Genomic DNA, 16,693 nt, shown 5'->3' on the forward strand with positions numbered 1-16,693 from the left:
GGCCATAGTCCCAGCCCAGTACAAGCACACAAGCACACCTGATTAAGTGTATCAAGTTCTTGATGATTATTCGATCAGTTGAATTCTGTGTTTTCGAAAGCACTAAGCCAGGACAAAAGCTCACGCCCAATGCAGCCCACTACGGCCCTCCAGAAACAGAAGAACCAGGGCTGACTCACCGAGCCAATGGTAATGTCCTTCTCGACCAGCTCCTGCTTGTGCCGAGCCATCATCTCCTTGAGCTCCAGCTCCTTCATGATTTTCTCCTTCTCCAGGTCGGAGTACTGCTCCTCAGCGATGGAGCGAGCCAGCTGCTCCGAGTCCGCCTTGGTCAGCGTGATCTCCAGCTGCGCCGCCAGGGAGTCCCTGAGCGGTCACAGGTCAAGCATGTCTTTATAATGTAGCATTGAACATGGGTTTTGGTTGTTCTTTTTTGTGTTGTTTGTGTAAATAAATCAATAACGATGTATATTACAAGAACTCCGTAAGGAGGAAGAAAGCTTGAACCAGACCCTAAAGAAACCCATCCTCTTCTGGATCTCTGGGCAGATGTTTATAAGTTCAGCAGGACTGGAGTTGTAGACTAGAGTGTCAGTAAACAGTGCAGGGCCAGGCCATTTCCTTGTACTCACCTCTCCTCTTGTAACTCCTGAAGGGATTGCTGCATGTCCTTGTAGAGCTTGCTCTTCTCTTCGCATTCCTCCTTCAACTCCCGCACCTGGGTCTTATACAGCGTCTGGGCAACACAAAAAGATGATCAATCACAAATTCAATGCAATAATGTATACACAGGGTGTAAGTTATCTCAAGTTAGGATTCCTCTCTCAAAGACAATCAAATTAATTGTTGCAGCAGACTTACAGAAAAATACTGCTCAGCCTCTAGCTGGTCCTGAAGTTCCTTCATTTGGCCGTCCGAGTCCTGCCTTTCTCTGTGGAGACAAATGCAAATGAATCCTTTCAGTTTATTGTTTTATTGTGTTGACACTTTCTCTCAGCGTTATTACTTGCTAAAAATTCAAAGGTAAAATATTAAAAAATGAGAAAAAAAAGAGTCTGAATGTTGACTGACTTGCGTAGCTCCTGGTTTTGTTTCTCCAGGCTGCGTTTGATTTCCAGCAGGTGGTTAGCCTCCTGTTTCAGCTGCTTCTCAGAGGTCCTCAGGGTGTTGAGCTGCTGGTTCTGGGCCTTCAGGTCATTCTGGGTCAGACTGCGCTTCTGGGTCTCTTGCTCGATCTTCAAAGTCAGGTTCTTCACCTCCTCGGTGAGCCTTTCCTTGTGCCTGCGGAGCTCATCCAGTTTCTGTAGGGACTGCTTGTAGTCACAATCCAGCATGCTGCTGTGTTTCTCCAGCTCCAACATCCTGTTCTCCACACGCAGCTTGGACGCCCTCTCCTCCTGCAGCTTCTGCTCCATGTCTGGGGGAAGGGGAGAGAGGGAGAATAATTATTTATTGAATTGGATTTGACCCTGCTGACCACAGTCTAGTTTCTTTACCGAAGACGGATTCCTGTCCTTTGTCATACCTGATAACTCAGGAAGGGCCTTACCCTTCATGGCCTCAGACTTAGCGCCCTCGATCGACTCAATCTTGCTCTTGTCTGCGAGCCGTGCCTTGGTGGCTTTGTGCGACGCCTCCTCCTGCTCCAGCCCCTGCTGCAACACCTTCAGCTTGTACGTCATGTCTATCTCCTTGCTGCTCTTCTCCTACGGGAGAGTAGAAGAGAGAGAGAGAGAGAAGGTTAGAAAGTGAGAGTGCATAAAATAGAGAGGGTGAGAGCATAAGAAGGTGTGGAAGTTTACCTTCTCCAGGTCGGTGAGTTTCTCCTGTAGTAGTCTCTTCTCTGTCTCTGCTTTGGATAGGGCCTGTCTCACCTGCCGAACCTCATCCTCCAGCCCTGAGATTCGCCCTACAGAGACAGAGAAATGTCACCAAAGGCTAAATCATACTGTGAATAAACACACACAGTCTCTCCCACACAAACAAAATCCCCACTAACCCTGCATGTCTGCGATGGTCTCTGAGCCCTGGCTGTGCTCTCTCCTCTCAGCCTCCAGTGCTGCCTGCAGCCCGATACACTCCTTCTCCAGAGTGAGCTTGGAGCGCTCCAGCAGGCAGCACTTGTCCTGCAGCTCTCTGCCCCCGGCCTCCAGAGCCTGCACCTGCTTGCCTGCCTCCGTCTGGGCCTTCCTCAGCCGCGTAGCCGCCTCCTGCTCCGCACGCAATAGAGCATTGGCCTCGTCCAGCTGGATAACAAATCACTTAGTCACACTTTGTAATGTGCATTTCAATCACGTGCATTCCAATCACAAATGTAAACACATGCACATAAACACACAGGCAAGTTATTTTATACAGCGAAAAACCACACCTGTCTTTGTAAGTGAATGTTCTTCTCGTTGGATATGTGCGAGTTCTGATTTCTTTTCTTCATATCGTCCAGCTGGTCTCGGAGGCTGTTGACTGCAGATCACATCACAAGTTAGATATGAAAGTATACTGTGTGTGTGTGTGTGTGTGTGTGTGTGTGTGTGTGTGTGTGTGTGTGTGTGTGTGTGTGTGTGTGTGTGTGTGTATGTGTGTGTGTGTGTGTGTGTGTGTGTTCAGCCAGCGGTCTCACCCTCGTTCTCCAGGCAGCGTTTCCGGTCGGCCTCGCTTTCGGCCTTGCGGTGGCTCTCCACAGTCTTGTGCTGCAGTAGAGCCTTCTCTCTCTCCAGCTGCCTCAGACTCGACTCCAGAGCCTTTCTGCTACTCGTCTGTCAATGTACCACCAAAGGTCAGTGTTGGAAGTGCACAACTAATTATTTCTTGGTTGACATTTTTTAATCAGTTGTGTGCTATAGTGGTATGCTATATTGCTACTGTAGCTCCAAAGTTCTCACCTCTTCATCAAGTTCTTTGGAGATTTTCTCTAGACGACTGGTGGAAGTTCTACAGGAAGAGAACATAGTCCATGGTACTATTCTCATCGCCCCATATCATAAAGAACATGACTAACTCACATAGCAAGTCAGTAATAGTAGTAGGTGTATTGTGTGTGTATGAGGCCAGGGCATGTCGTGTCTACCTGCACTTGTGCTCCAGCTCATCTTTGGTCTGCATCTCATTATTGAGCTGCTCTTCCAGCTGGTGGAGTTTCTTCTGTAGCTTGGCCGACTTGAGGAAGAGGGGAAGGAGGCGGCGCAACTGTTACAATACACTTCACCTGGATTCTGCTCTAAAACTAGAGCGTATCATTTTACCACAATTTTACCTTGTTTTTTCAAAGCCATAATCAAGTGAAATCAATTCAGAAGAGCTTTGTTTAAAGAGAGAGAGAACACTTAACATCACAATATCCTGCAACAGATAAGAAATACATTTAATTTGCTCTGCAAAACAATTTCAGTCAGCACAGAAGTCAATGAGCTGACAGCTTTCACGGGATTAGCTTGTTGTTTAGCTACTGAAGGAAAGCCTCGTAAGTGTTTCAGTAGCGCTAAGAACTTGACAGATTATTGTGTATAACTCTTGAGCCAAACAAAGGAATTATATTATTATGACTTGTTATGACATTGTTATTATAGTGTTGCATTAGAAAATATAATTACATAACTTAGGTAACTTCTGTAACTCCGGTTCTCTGATATTATGAGTGAGATATCTCACGTGGGGGATTCGCTAGGATCACCTACTCTCGGAAGAACCTATGTAAAGTGTCTGTTGGAGACAGACCGGTAGAGTGGCGAATAAGGTGAGCCCCTCACCTTCCTTAAAAGGAGCCACTCTCCCAATTAATGAGATATGCCCCAAGAACAGTGTCCAATAGGTAAACTATTCTGTAGGAGAGGCAGTGTTTCCTATAGAAAAATATGTAGCAGTGGGGGACCCCGCACCACTAAAACAAGGGGGGAGAGGGACCACCCATTCAACCCTGTTTTGGGGGTCCGGGGACCCACCCTGGAGAATTTCCATGTATAAAGGACGGAGAAGATAAATTCTGGTGATTTTTTTAAAAGGACATTAAAACTTCAAAATGAATGAAAATAAAATTATGCTGACACCATCTAAAACAGAATTTCCACCTCCAGAAATGAGCCTAATAACATACGGGTAAAATGATTAACATAATGGAACATGAATATAGCTTATGCATAGTTCATATGATCAGGTATGCTATTAGCAATAAGAATGATCACCTGTAGCTCAGCTGATGTAGCAGAATGGCTATAAATAAATAGGCTGAAGCATGGGGTTGCCTATCTGCATTTACCCTATAGGGCTAATCATTACAGATCCCAAATGTGATCTTTTAACTAGTTAGAATCATGTTAATAAATGTTGTGTCCCCAAATAATGATATCAACACAGTGAATATAATGTAGGCCTACCTGTTAGGGTAACTTGGGATAAACTGCTACCCGGGGTAACCCACCCTCCCTCCAACACTTTCCCTGGTTGCCATTAATGTTGCTAAAATAAAACATGTAATCTGTCTCATCACAATTATTTGAATCACTCCGAAAAAATGGAGGTAGGGTGGTGTTTTTCCCCAAGTTACCCTAAAATTGACCTGTGTTACATTTATCCCCACTCTCCCCTATGCACTCACATGCTTAATCATGCTGCTGCTGAACCCAAAAAATAACTCAGGATTTAAAATTGTGCAGTTCATGCATATTTAGGAGTTGAGAAACTAGTAGGATTGGAAAGACGATTGCAAGGATTGTTGTGCTGCTTGTCGAAATGCAAGTTTCCCTCCCTATGGCACTTGTAACTTGAATGCGCCTCGAGAGGAATATTTCTCACACATAGAACACACAACAACAAGCCGACTTGGTAAATAGGATTCTACACCCAATTTTTCCTTGGTGTCAGCTCTCCCACCCCAAACGGCATGGTCACCGTCTTTTGGGATAGGGTCTCCCAGGGCCCTCATAGGGTTTTTGCTTCAACCAGACTGCAGCCTAAATAGATGCGGAAAGAGGGCTCTCTCTGGAGTAGCCAGTGCCATGACGTAAGACGTCAGGCAATATAGCTGTAGGAAGAAGGAAACAACTGCAGTGCAGTATTCCTAATCCTGGGCAGTAGGACAGCTACATAACTGGTATGTCTTGGCCCTGCTCCATGGGGAGGGTTGTTAAGAGCAAAGATATCTCCTCAGCCACTCGCTACCGTAGGATGGGGAGGCAAAGCAAGCAGTGGCCCGGCTGCGTGAACCAATCGCAGTAAAAAACTGGACGAAGAAAAGCCGAAGCTTTGTGGACTCAGGAGTACCAGATAGCAGTCTGGGGCTCTGATGCCTGGTGAGGGCGCCCCATCCCACTATTTTGACTGATCTCTAGCTCAATGTAGAGGGGGGGAAAAACACCCCTCAGAATCATATAAAGGGCTAAGGGGGTTTCACAGTGAGCCCTGGAAACCTACTCTCCTGTAGAACAAGGAAGCAAATGTGGTTCGAGTTCCCCTTCCTTGTTATATAAAGTCGCAGCGCCCTCTGGTGGGAAAAGCGGCATCGACGCATACCAGAGCTGGCTTGACTGTGATAGTTTGTGCCATAGCAGTCAGAGGCAAAAATTCCTCACACAATACGCAAAAAGGGCCACAGTGGATGTCGAAAGACAGAATGCCGTCCTGCTCCGTATGTCGGTGAGACCGGAGGGGGGGCTCACGTGCTGACTTTACTGCCCCTCCAGAAAATCTGAGAAGGCGGGAGGGGGGGGGGCCTGAGAATAGGGTTGTCGCAACGCAGCCCTGCCTTCCCACTGCTGCGAAACTTGGAGAGGGGAACGAGCAGAAAACATTAAACGGTATGGCAGAGAGCCATAGGCCTTGCACACCATCCTTCTAAGCCGCCCTAGGTTGTCCAGCCCTTCTTATCTCCCTTAGGAGGGTTAGAGAGGTGAATCTTTGTTGCGGCTGCAGTGTAAGGTTTGGCCTGCTTCCCTACAGGTTTGGCCTGGTTCAGGGGCCTAGCCGGAGTGGTTTAGGGGCCTAGCCGGACTGCTGCGTCACCAGGGACCTCAGTCCCCCAAGGATAGCTTATTACCCCTTCCTAGCAGTGAGGCGAGATGCAGGAACCAACGGCTGCCACGGGCTTCGCCTTTATTCTTGTGCATGTCACACTTCTGCCGCATGGCGGCAACAGCGAGCCCGAACAACTCCTTGAGTGTCACTGGGGCATCCAGTAGGTCTTTAGTAACATGACGCAAGGGGCTGAGATGGTCAGCCAGTGACGGCTCCACCGTGGGAGGGTTGCTAAACTCGGATTCTTCTATATGTCCAGGCTCGGGATACCCCTAGCAAGAATTTAGCTAGTTAGGGGTTTATCCCACTAGCTCTTAGCTTCCCTAAGGCAAACTGGTAATGTGTGGAGCAGGTATTTTAAATTGACGCTGTATGAGAAAGGAGTCCCTTAACAGACCCTGAGATCCCACAGGAGACGGCCACTCAATGCCGAGTCTGGCTGCGGCTTGTTTGCAGAGATGAAGGAGCCCAAACTCCAAAGGAGGAGGGGCAGTTCCACTGCTCTCAGGGCCTGAGAGGGCGGGAGAACGAGGTCAGCCCCCATCTCCTGAGTTATCTCGAGGATATCCGTGAGATTAGTTCCTTCGTCATCCCCTAACTCGCCTTCCCCTGACACTACATAGTCAGACAGTGAAGGGAGGGAGTTGAGGCCTCGCTCCAAATGGGCATGGTTGAGGGGAGCTGAGCCACAGCTGTCGCTGTTGGCTTGGAGGAGAGAGGGGCTACCGATATAGAAGCACATTTAAAGCTTCTTCTTCAGACCTGCCCTTGTCAGCAGTTTGCAGTGCTCACAGGACTCAGGGTCGTCGAGCCTCTCATGGGGATGTTCCTTATTGATGCACAGAGGTTTGGAACCTTTCCCCGCAATCATGGAACCACAAGCACAAGAACGTGGGGGTTCAAGTGCTGGGCATGGCTCTGCCTAGGACGGGATAATAGTGGCCATTGTTTTTTCGGGCCCCTGTTCAACAGAGCCATAGTGGATGAGAAGATCCTTCCCACCATGGTCCAGGCTATAGCCCTCAATGCCAGCAGGGCTCTAAAATCCCTCACCCCCCTCTACCAGACATTGTATTCTGCCATTAAGGAACAAGGCTTCCTAGGGGGACAGCAAGATGCCGGTTGTAAGAGTAACGTGTATATGGTGTAGCCTAGATAGTTAGAAGCTTTGCGGCTGGTGGCTAGCCAAAAATATATTGTGTAAATGGTGTAATAAGCTAGCTAGTTAGAAGCCTTGCGGCTAACAGCTAGCAATAATGAGCAAAGTAGAACGCTATAGCCACGAGGCTAGTGTGGCATTAGCTAGCAGTAACCGTAGCTAGCTCAGTGCTAGCTAAAGGAAACCGTGCAGGGGCAAAGTTAGCCTTCAGATAGTGTGCTCCTGCGACTGAAGGAGCCATGAGGCTGAGACGGACGGTCTAGTTAACGCAATGGGTGAACGTAGCTTAATCTAGATGAGAAAAGGGAGCTAGCGATGCTACCGTGTTGCAGGTACGGCGAGCTTCCCAAGTTAGCCTTGCAGAGTGGGCTAACAGTCTCTCAATAGCTAGCCGGGAAGCAAGCTACCAACAGAGACAGAAGTAGAAAAGTAATTTCTACACAGAACGAAAACCTTCTGGTCAGTACTCAACCTCTCGAGACCTACACTAGGCAGAGATATCCTTCACGGTTCACTTGTGAGCAGTCAAGCAGGAAAACAGGCATCCAGTCGATCTGAGCACTAGAGAGTAATGTTAATTATCTTCATGAGGAAGAGAAGCGAGAATAACCAGAGGGCGGGAGAGTGGCTCCTTTTAAGGAAGGTGAGGGGCTCACCTCATTGACCACTCTACCCGTGTCTCCAACAGATGCTTTTGATAGGTTCTTACGAGAGTAGGTGATCCTTGCAAATCCGCCACATGTGATATCAAAACAAATAATTGAAAGAGAACTATAGGTATATGACAGGCAAGTAGGTACCCACCTCTCCTTTCAAGGCTGTTGAGTTCACGGTCACAACTGTAGAGTTATTCACACCGCTTAGTAACCTGGAGGAAACACATTGGTATTTGATGATGAACTAACAGCTCACACACATACACACATTAATACACACTTTCAGAGTTTTTAACATAATCAAAGCTTGTGTGAAACTTAGACATCCCCTACACATGAGTTACTAAGTAAAAAATACTGTCCATGATGAGGAAGGACTGTGATAGTAAGACATGAAGTCTGAAGACTTACTGGTCTTCCTTGAAGTAAGTGAAGCCGACGAAAGGAAGCTGGTTTCCCACAAAAGCCTTAGGAGTAGGGAAGGTCTCCACGTCACCCTTGTCATCTTCTATCTCATCAAAGTTGCTAGTGTCAATGTCACTGCTCAACTCTGGAACCACAGGAGCCGCCGCTAAACAGTGGGAGGGAGAGTGGGAGGAGAGGTGGGAGGGAGAGAAAGAAGGAAACATTGATGTTATTTATGTAATTTCTAGGTAACCATATGTAATATGTTTTCTATTGTACCAGGATGATCTTATATGATCAAATAAATAAATAAAATGCACTTGGCTGTACGGCAGAGACACCTACTGTTTCTGATGCTGTCAAAGTTCCATTGGTCATTCTTGAAAAAGGGGTGCCGTTTGATCTCCTCCACCCCGTTGCGGCCCAGTCGCACCTCCCTAAAAACCAAATAAAGGGCCATAGACTTACAGTTGAAGTCGGAAGTTTACATACACCTTAGCCAAATACATTTAAACTCAGTTTTTCACAATTCCTGACATTTACTCCTAGTAAGAATTCCCTGTGGATCACCACTTTATTTTAAGAATGTGAAATGTCAGAATAATAGTAGAGAGAATTATTTATTTCAGCTTTTATTTCTTTCATCACATTCCCAGGGGGTCAGAAGTTTAAATACACTCAATTAGTATTTGGTAGCATTGCCTTTAAATTGTTTAAAGGCAATGGATCAAACGTTAAACGTTAAACTTGGATCAAACGTTTCGGGTAGCCTTCCACAAGCTTCCCACAAGAAGTTGGGTGAATTTTGGCCCATTCCTCCTGACAGGGCTGGTGTAACTGAGTCAGGTTTGTAGGCCTCCTTGCTCGCACACACTTTTTCAGTTCTGCCCACAAATTTCTATAGGATTGAGGTCAGGGCTTTGTGATGGCCACTCCAATACCTTGACTTTGTTGTCCTTGAGCCATTTTGCCACAACTTTGGAAGAATGCTTGGTGTCATTGTCCATTTGGAAGACCCATTTGCGACCAAGCTATAAGTTCCTGACTGATGTCTTGAGATGTTTCTTCAATATATCCACATAATTTTCTTTCCTAATGATGCCATCTATTTTATGAAGTGTACCAGTCCCTCCTGCAGAAAAGCACCCCCACAACATGATGCTGCCACCCCTGTGCTTCACGATTGGGATGGTGTTCTTTGGCTTGCAAGCCTTCCCCTTTCACCTCCAAACATAACGATGGTCATTATGGCCAAACAGTTCTATTTTTGTTTCATCAGACCAGAGGACATTTCTCCAAAAAGTATGATCTTTGTCCCCATGTGCAGTTGAAAACTACAGTCTGGCTTTTTTATGGCGGTTTTGGAGCAGTGGCTTCTTCCTTGCTGAGCGACCTTTCAGGTTATGTCGATATAGGACTCGTTTTACTGTGGATGTAGATACTTTTGTAACGGTTTCCTCCAGCATCTTCACAAGGTCCTTTGCTGTTGTTCTGGGATTGATTTGCACTTTTCGCACCAAAGTACGTTCATCTCTAGGAGACAAGGATGAACCAGACTTGTGGAGGTCTACAATTTCTTTCCTGAGGTCTTGGCTGATTTCTTTTGATTTTCCCATGATGTCAAGCAAAGAGGCACTGAGTTTGAAGGTAGGCCTTTTAAATACATCCACAGGTACACCTCCAATTGACTCAAATTATGTAAATTAGCCTACCAGAAGCTTCTAAAGCCATGACATCATTTTCTGGAATTTTCCAAGCTGTTTGAAAGCACAGTCAACTTAGTGTATGTAAACTTCTGACCCACTGGAATTGTGATACCGTGAAATAATCTGTCTGTAAACAATTGTTGGAAAAATGACTTGTGTCATGCACAAAGTAGATGTCCTAACCAACTTGCCAAAACTATAATTTGTTAACAAGAAATTTGTGGAGTGGTTGAAAAACTAGTTTTAATGACTCCAACCTAAGTGTTTGTAAACTTCCGACTTCAACTGTATGTTGGTTGTCAGGGAGAAAGCTGGGATAGCTCCATCTGAATATAGTCTGGATATCGGTCAGACTGCTACAAAAATGACTTTGCAAACTGTAACTTGAAGTTTAAACCTGTAACTGTGGTTAATATTCTTAATATCATTGTTACCTGTCTGTCAGGAAGGCACAGATGAGGTTTTTGGCGTCTTTGGAGATCTCTACGTCATCTGGAAAGTTGAGGGAATTCTTGTGATCCATGATCTTGCTGTATGTTCCAACAAGGGAGTCGGCATAGAATGGTGTGTCACCTAATGGGAACATAGCACAGAAATAATTACACTATGTTTACTTATAAGCAATTTGCTTACAAGTTCTTCAATATCTTTTTATAGGCAGACTTGATATATCTTCAGTTAGTGTAAACTAAGATTGAGTCATTATTTTTGAGACAAACAAAGACCGGGAACATAAACACCAAGGATTTAGACAAGCCCAACTCACCGACTAGCATCTCGAAGATGAAGACCCCTACAGACCACCAGTCACACTCCCGTCCGTAGTAACCATCTCCACCCTGCGACTTTAGAACCTCAGGAGAGATGTAGTCTGGAGTGCCAACCGCTGTGTCACAGTGCACCATCCCAGTCTGTAACCAGTCAATCCTTCAGTTAGATACACTTTCTCAATCAAGCCAACCAAGTATGAATCATCAAGTATATACAGTTAAGTTTTAATGAGCACTTATCAAATAAGTGTTAACTTAGAGCACAGCTAGACATAAGCTATTCCGCTGTAAGTATTGTGAGTAATGCTCTCTTTAGCACACTGCACAGCTGGAATAAGTGGAAAATGTGGTCCTCACAGAGTCCATCTTCATGCAGGTTCCAAAGTCGGCCAGTTTGAGGTGTCCGTGGCGGTCCAGGAGCATGTTGTCAGGCTTGACGTCACGGTGGATGAAACCCAGGGAGTGGATGGCATCCAGTGCCATGACCACCTCGGCCGTGTAGAACCGGGCCCACTTCTCAGGCACATCGTAGGTACTGGTGAGGTTCACCAGGTCCCCTCCAGGCATGTACTCCATCACCATGTAAAGGTAACGGTCGTCTTGGAAGGCACAGCATAACTAGACACAGATCAGAAAGCAAAGACAATACAAGTTACAGGGTTATCTTCCATCACACTATTCTGGTTTGATATGGTTTGTGTAGATCGTTTTAAAATATGTTTTTGTCCTGTCTTGTTATACAATATATTATACACTCAGTGGCCAGTTTATTAAGTACACCAACACGTTCACGAAAATGGTTTGCTCCTACAGACAGTGAGTTACGTGGCCGTGGCTTGCTACATAAGGCAGGCAGACAGGCAACAAGATGTTAAGTTACTGTTCGATTTAACGTTAGAATGGGCAAAACGAGTGACTTAAGTGACTGAGCGTGGCCTGGTGCGCCGGTTCCAGTATCTCAGAAACGGCCGGCCTCCTGGGCTTTTCACACACAACAGTATCTAGGGTTTACCGAGAATGGTGTGACAAACAAAAAACATCCAGTCAGCGGCAGTCTTGTGGTTGAAAACAGCTTGTTGATGAGAGGTCGCAGAACAACAGTGGTGTGCAGAACGGAATCTCAGAACGCACAACTCATCGGTCCTTGTCACGGATGGGTTATTGCACCGGGTTCCACTCCTATCAGCTAAAAACAAGAAGAAGTGGCTCCAGTGGGCAGGCGATCACCAACACTGGACAACTGAGGAGTGGAAAAACATTGCCTGGTCCGTCGAATCCCGGTTGAGTATATAGGTGTGTGTGTGTGTGTGTGTGTGAGGTCTTACTTGTACGACCCAGGGACTGTTGGCGAAGGCCATAATATCCCTCTCCTCCCAGAAAAAGGCTGAGTCAGAGCGTTTTATCATCTCAAACTTGCTCAGCAGCTTCATGGCGTACACTTTCTGAGAGGCTTTGTGTCGAACCTGGGGGAAACAAAGGAATTAAAGAGACAGAAAGAGAGACGGAAAAAGACACAAAGGGAGAGTCAAAACTAAGTGGTTTACGCAATACGCAGATGTTTCACATCTTGATGAAATACAAAAATAAATACATCTCACCAGTTGAACCTCCCCAAATGCCCCTCTGCCGATCACCTTCACCCTGTCAAAGTCCTCAGACTTCATCTGAAAGTCCCGTAGGTGCCCCATCACCTTCTCATCTGCATGGAGAAGAGAGGAGTCAGCCATCCACACACACATTCACACATACATCTGTACTATTACCAAACATACTTACATCTGTTTAAAAAGGTTTCTACATTTTTGTTTTTCCGTAGGGCAGGGTAGTCTAGATCTAGAACGAAGGCATTGATAGAATCCTGAAATAGAGAAAGAAGAAAACTCATTCATTGGAAAAGATAAACCAACATAATATGCAATCAAGCAAAGTGAATGTGGGAGCGTTATTTTTGGGGTGTAATTAAACTTTTTACCCAATACAATGAGGACATTTAAGTGCCACAAAAATTGGGTATAACATGTGTCCAGTTCATTTAATTTAATTCAGGATTTGGGCATAAAATATGATCTAATAAAAATTCCATAACATTGAAGTGGAATTGACATAACTCATAACAAGCATAAAACACAGAGAATGTAGGGCAGTGGATTTGTCAGCTGTCATTCTCTGACACCAACAGATATTCGTATGAAGATACGTCAAGAATAACATTACAACAGACCTTCCTATAACCTTTCAGATCCTACAGTTGAAGTCAGAAGTTTACATACACCTTAGCCAAATACATTTAAACTCAGTTTTTCACAATTCCTGACATTTAATCCTAGTAAAAAATCCCTGTCTTAGATCAGTTAGGATCACCACTTTATTTTAAGAATGTGAAATGTCAGAATAATAGTAGAGAGAATTATTTAATTCAGCTTTTATTTCTTTCATCACATTCCCAGTGGGTCAGAAGTTTACATACACTCAATTAGTATTTGGTAGCATTGCCTTTAAATTGTTTAACTTGGGTCAAATGTTTCTTCGGGTAGCCTTTCACAAGCTTCCCACAATAAGTTGGGTGAATTTTGGCCCATTCCTCCTGACAGAGCTGGTGTAACTGAGTCAGGTTTGTTGGCCTCCTTGCTCACACACACTTTTTCAGTTCTGCCCACATATTTTCTATGGGATTGAGGTCAGGGCTTTGTGATGGCCACTCCAATACCTTGACTTTGTTGTCCTTAAGCCATTTTGCCACAACTTTGGAAGTATGCTTGGGGTCATTGTCCATTTGGAAGACCCATTTGAGACCAAGCTTTAACTTCCCGACTGATGTCTTGAGATGTTGCTTCAATATATCCACATAATTTTCTTTCCTCATGATGCCATCTATTTTGTGAAGTGCACCAGTCCCTCCTGCAGCAAAGCACCCTCACAACATGATGTTGCCACCCTCGTGCTTCACAGTTGGGATGATGTCCTTCGGCTTGCAAGCCTTCCCCTTTTACCTCCAAACATAATGATGGTCATTATGGCCAAACAGTTCTATTTTTGTTTCATCAGACCAGAGGACATTTCTCCAAAAAGTACAATCTTTGTCCCCATGTGCAGTTGCAAACCGTAGTCTCGCTTTTTTATGGCGGTTTTGGAGCAGTGGCCTCTTCCTTGCTGAGCGACCTTTCAGGTTATGTCAATATAGGACTCGTTTTACTGTGGATATAGATACTTTTGTAACTGTTTCCTCCAGCATCTTCACAAGGTCCTTTGCTGTTGTTCTGGGATTGATTTGCACTTTTCGCAAAGTACGTTCATCTCTAGGAGACAGCATCTCCTTCCTGAGCGGTATGATGGCTGCGTGGTCCCATGTTGTTTATACTTGCGTACTATTGTTTGTACAGATGAACGTGGTACCTTCAGGCATTTGGACATTTCTCCCAAGGATGAACCAGACTTGTGGAGGTCTACAATTTCTTTCCTGAGGTCTTGGCTGATTTCTTTTGATTTTCCATAAATGTCAAGCAAAGAGGCACTGAGTTTGAAGGTAGGCCTTGAAATACATCCACAGGTACACCTCCAATTGACTCAAATGATGTCAATTAGCCTACCAGAAGCTTCTAAAGCCATGACATCATTTTCTGGAATTTTCCAAGCTGTTTGAAAGCACAGTCAACTTAGTGTATGTAAACTTCTGATCCACTGGAATTGTGATACAGTGAATTATATGTGAAATAATCTGTTTGTAAACAATTGTTGGAAAAATTACTTGTATGCACAAAGTAGATGTCTTAACCAACTTTCCAAAACTATAGATTGTTAACAAGAAATTTGTGGAGTGGTTGAAAAACGAGTTTTAATGACTCCAACCTAAGCGTATGTAGACTTCCGAATTCAACTGTATGTATGTCTCTTTCTCACCCCCCAGTCCGTCCGTCTATCTACTCTGCAGAAGTCAGTGTACACTATACAGCTTGGTGCCAGCTGTTTCATCATCTCCACTCCACTTCCCAATAAAGAACATACCTCACACAGAACTAATATTTGAGGAGAAGAAGCACACAGACACACGCTCACTCTGACACAAACAGACACACGCTGACGCTCACATTGACACGGCTCATCTCCCCTTAGAGCTCAGCAATACAGGAAATGATCCACCCCGCCCAGAACTCAGAAGATAATTTCACTGTGTCATGAAGCCGGTACCTCAGTGTGCAAGTCATTTCCTCTGTAGAGAGAGACAACTCCACGCAGCCCGCCTATCCCTACTCAATAGGCAATGAGTACAAAAAGTGAAGCTACACTTTATAACTAGTGGACTGTAGAAATTGTGAACTATTTACCTGTCATTTAATTAGAAACATCACTGTAAAATGGCTGATTAGTCATAACCAAAATGAAGTGAGTGTGGTATCTTTGGGTTCACTGGAAAAAAGCATGTGTAATGTGCAATTACAAAAAGCACCTACATTTGTGTTGATGCCTGTGAAGTAGTCCATCCTTACCAGGAAGACCTGCTACTTCACAAATGTCAACATAAGATTAGATTATTACCACATATTTTCCTATGAAATATCTTCCTATAAATACCCTTTGCAACATGACTGTAAAATAAAGTCTCATCCTTTCGGGGGGAAAAAGCAGCCTAAATCCCAGAGCATCTTGTCAGGTACAGAGCAGAACCCTGACTGCTCACACATGTCAATCATGCATTACTGGACAGCCATTGGACAAGAGCCATCCATGGCCATCCATGGCAAAAACAACAAGATATACATGCGTGTTTGTGGGTAACACCCGGGGAGATTAAGAACCCTTCTTTCAAACTTCCATCAAATCAAATCAAATCTTATTTGTCACATGCACCGAATAAAACAGGTGTAAACCTTAACATGAAATGCTTATGTTTGAGAAACAGAGTTAAGAAAATATTTACTGGGGGCCTCCTGAGTGGCGCAGTGGTCTAAGGCACTGTATCGCAGTGCTAGCTGTGTCACTAGAGATCCTGGTTCAAGTCCAGGCTCTGTCGCAGCTGGCCAATTGGCCCAGCGTCGTCCGGGTTAGTTAAGGGTTTAGCCGGCGGGGATGTTCTTGTCCCATCTCGCACTAGCGACTCTGTGTTTCCTCCGACACATTGGTGCGGCTGGTTACTTGGACATTGTGTCAAGAAGCTGGGCTGGGTTGTGTTTCGGAGGACGCATGGCTGTCGACCTTTGCCTCTCCTGAGTCCGTACAGGAGTTGCAGCGATAGGACAAGACTGTAATTGGGAGAAAAAAGGGGTCCTTTGAAATAAAAATGAAAATATTTTCTAGATAAAATAAATATAAAAAGTAACACAGCAGAATTACATAACAATAACAAGGCTATATACAGGGGTCCCGGTAATGAGTAAATGTGCGGGTGTACAGGTTAGTTGAGGTAATTTGTACATGTAAGTAGAGGTAAAGTGACAATGCATAAATGATAAACAGAGTAGCAGCAGTGTAAAAATGTAAGTAGTCCGGGTGTCCATTTGATTAATTGTTCAGCAGTCTTATAGCTTGGGGTAGAAGCTGTTAAGGAGCCTTTTGGACCTAGACTTGCCGCTCTGGTACCGCTTGCCGTGCGGTAGCAGAGAGAACAGTCTATGACTTGGGTGACTGGAGTCTGACAATTGTTTGGGCCTTCCTCTGACACCGCCTGGTACATAGGTCCTGGATGGGAGGAAGCTTGGCCCCAGTGATGTATTGGGCCGTATGCACTACCCTCTGTAGCGCCTTACGGTCAGATACCGAGCAGTTGCCATACCAGGCGGTGATGCAAACGGTCAGGATGCTCTCGATGGTGCAGCTATAGAACCTTTTGAGGATCTGGGGACCCATGCCAAATTGTTTCACACCCCTGAAGGGAACTGGTGTTGAGGACCAGCGCGGCAGATGTGTTGTTGCCTACCCTTACCACCTGGGGCCGGTCCGTCAGGAAGTCCAGCATCCAGTTGCAGAGGGAAGTATTTAGTCCCAGGGTCCTTAGCT

The 16,693-nt window shown here is 45.2% G+C and overlaps 1 protein-coding gene across 4 annotated transcripts in view; it reads right to left on the bottom strand.

The window, feature by feature from the left end:
- Positions 1-16,693, bottom strand: part of rock2a (rho-associated, coiled-coil containing protein kinase 2a) — a 45,659-nt gene that overhangs the window by 6,907 nt on the left and 22,059 nt on the right. For 3 of the 4 annotated variants that reach the window (XM_014192160.2, XM_014192141.2, XM_014192150.2), the window contains exons 2-21: positions 12,479-12,560; positions 12,301-12,401; positions 12,028-12,165; positions 11,060-11,320; positions 10,699-10,843; positions 10,367-10,505; positions 8,572-8,663; positions 8,233-8,392; positions 7,970-8,033; positions 3,068-3,156; positions 2,883-2,931; positions 2,621-2,756; positions 2,372-2,463; positions 2,000-2,246; positions 1,803-1,909; positions 1,526-1,706; positions 1,072-1,417; positions 862-931; positions 633-736; positions 180-366 (exon numbers count right to left, since the gene is read on the bottom strand). In XM_014192160.2, the coding sequence (XP_014047635.1) occupies positions 180-366; positions 633-736; positions 862-931; positions 1,072-1,417; positions 1,526-1,706; positions 1,803-1,909; positions 2,000-2,246; positions 2,372-2,463; positions 2,621-2,756; positions 2,883-2,931; positions 3,068-3,156; positions 7,970-8,033; positions 8,233-8,392; positions 8,572-8,663; positions 10,367-10,505; positions 10,699-10,843; positions 11,060-11,320; positions 12,028-12,165; positions 12,301-12,401; positions 12,479-12,560 (2,790 nt within the window). The remainder of the gene's footprint in view (positions 1-179; positions 367-632; positions 737-861; positions 932-1,071; positions 1,418-1,525; positions 1,707-1,802; positions 1,910-1,999; positions 2,247-2,371; positions 2,464-2,620; positions 2,757-2,882; positions 2,932-3,067; positions 3,157-7,969; positions 8,034-8,232; positions 8,393-8,571; positions 8,664-10,366; positions 10,506-10,698; positions 10,844-11,059; positions 11,321-12,027; positions 12,166-12,300; positions 12,402-12,478; positions 12,561-16,693) is intronic. The other variant, XM_014192157.2, reaches the window with a different exon arrangement.

The sequence above is a fragment of the Salmo salar genome, chromosome ssa01, assembly GCF_905237065.1.
Source record: "Salmo salar chromosome ssa01, Ssal_v3.1, whole genome shotgun sequence".
Classification (NCBI taxonomy): domain Eukaryota; kingdom Metazoa; phylum Chordata; class Actinopteri; order Salmoniformes; family Salmonidae; genus Salmo; species Salmo salar.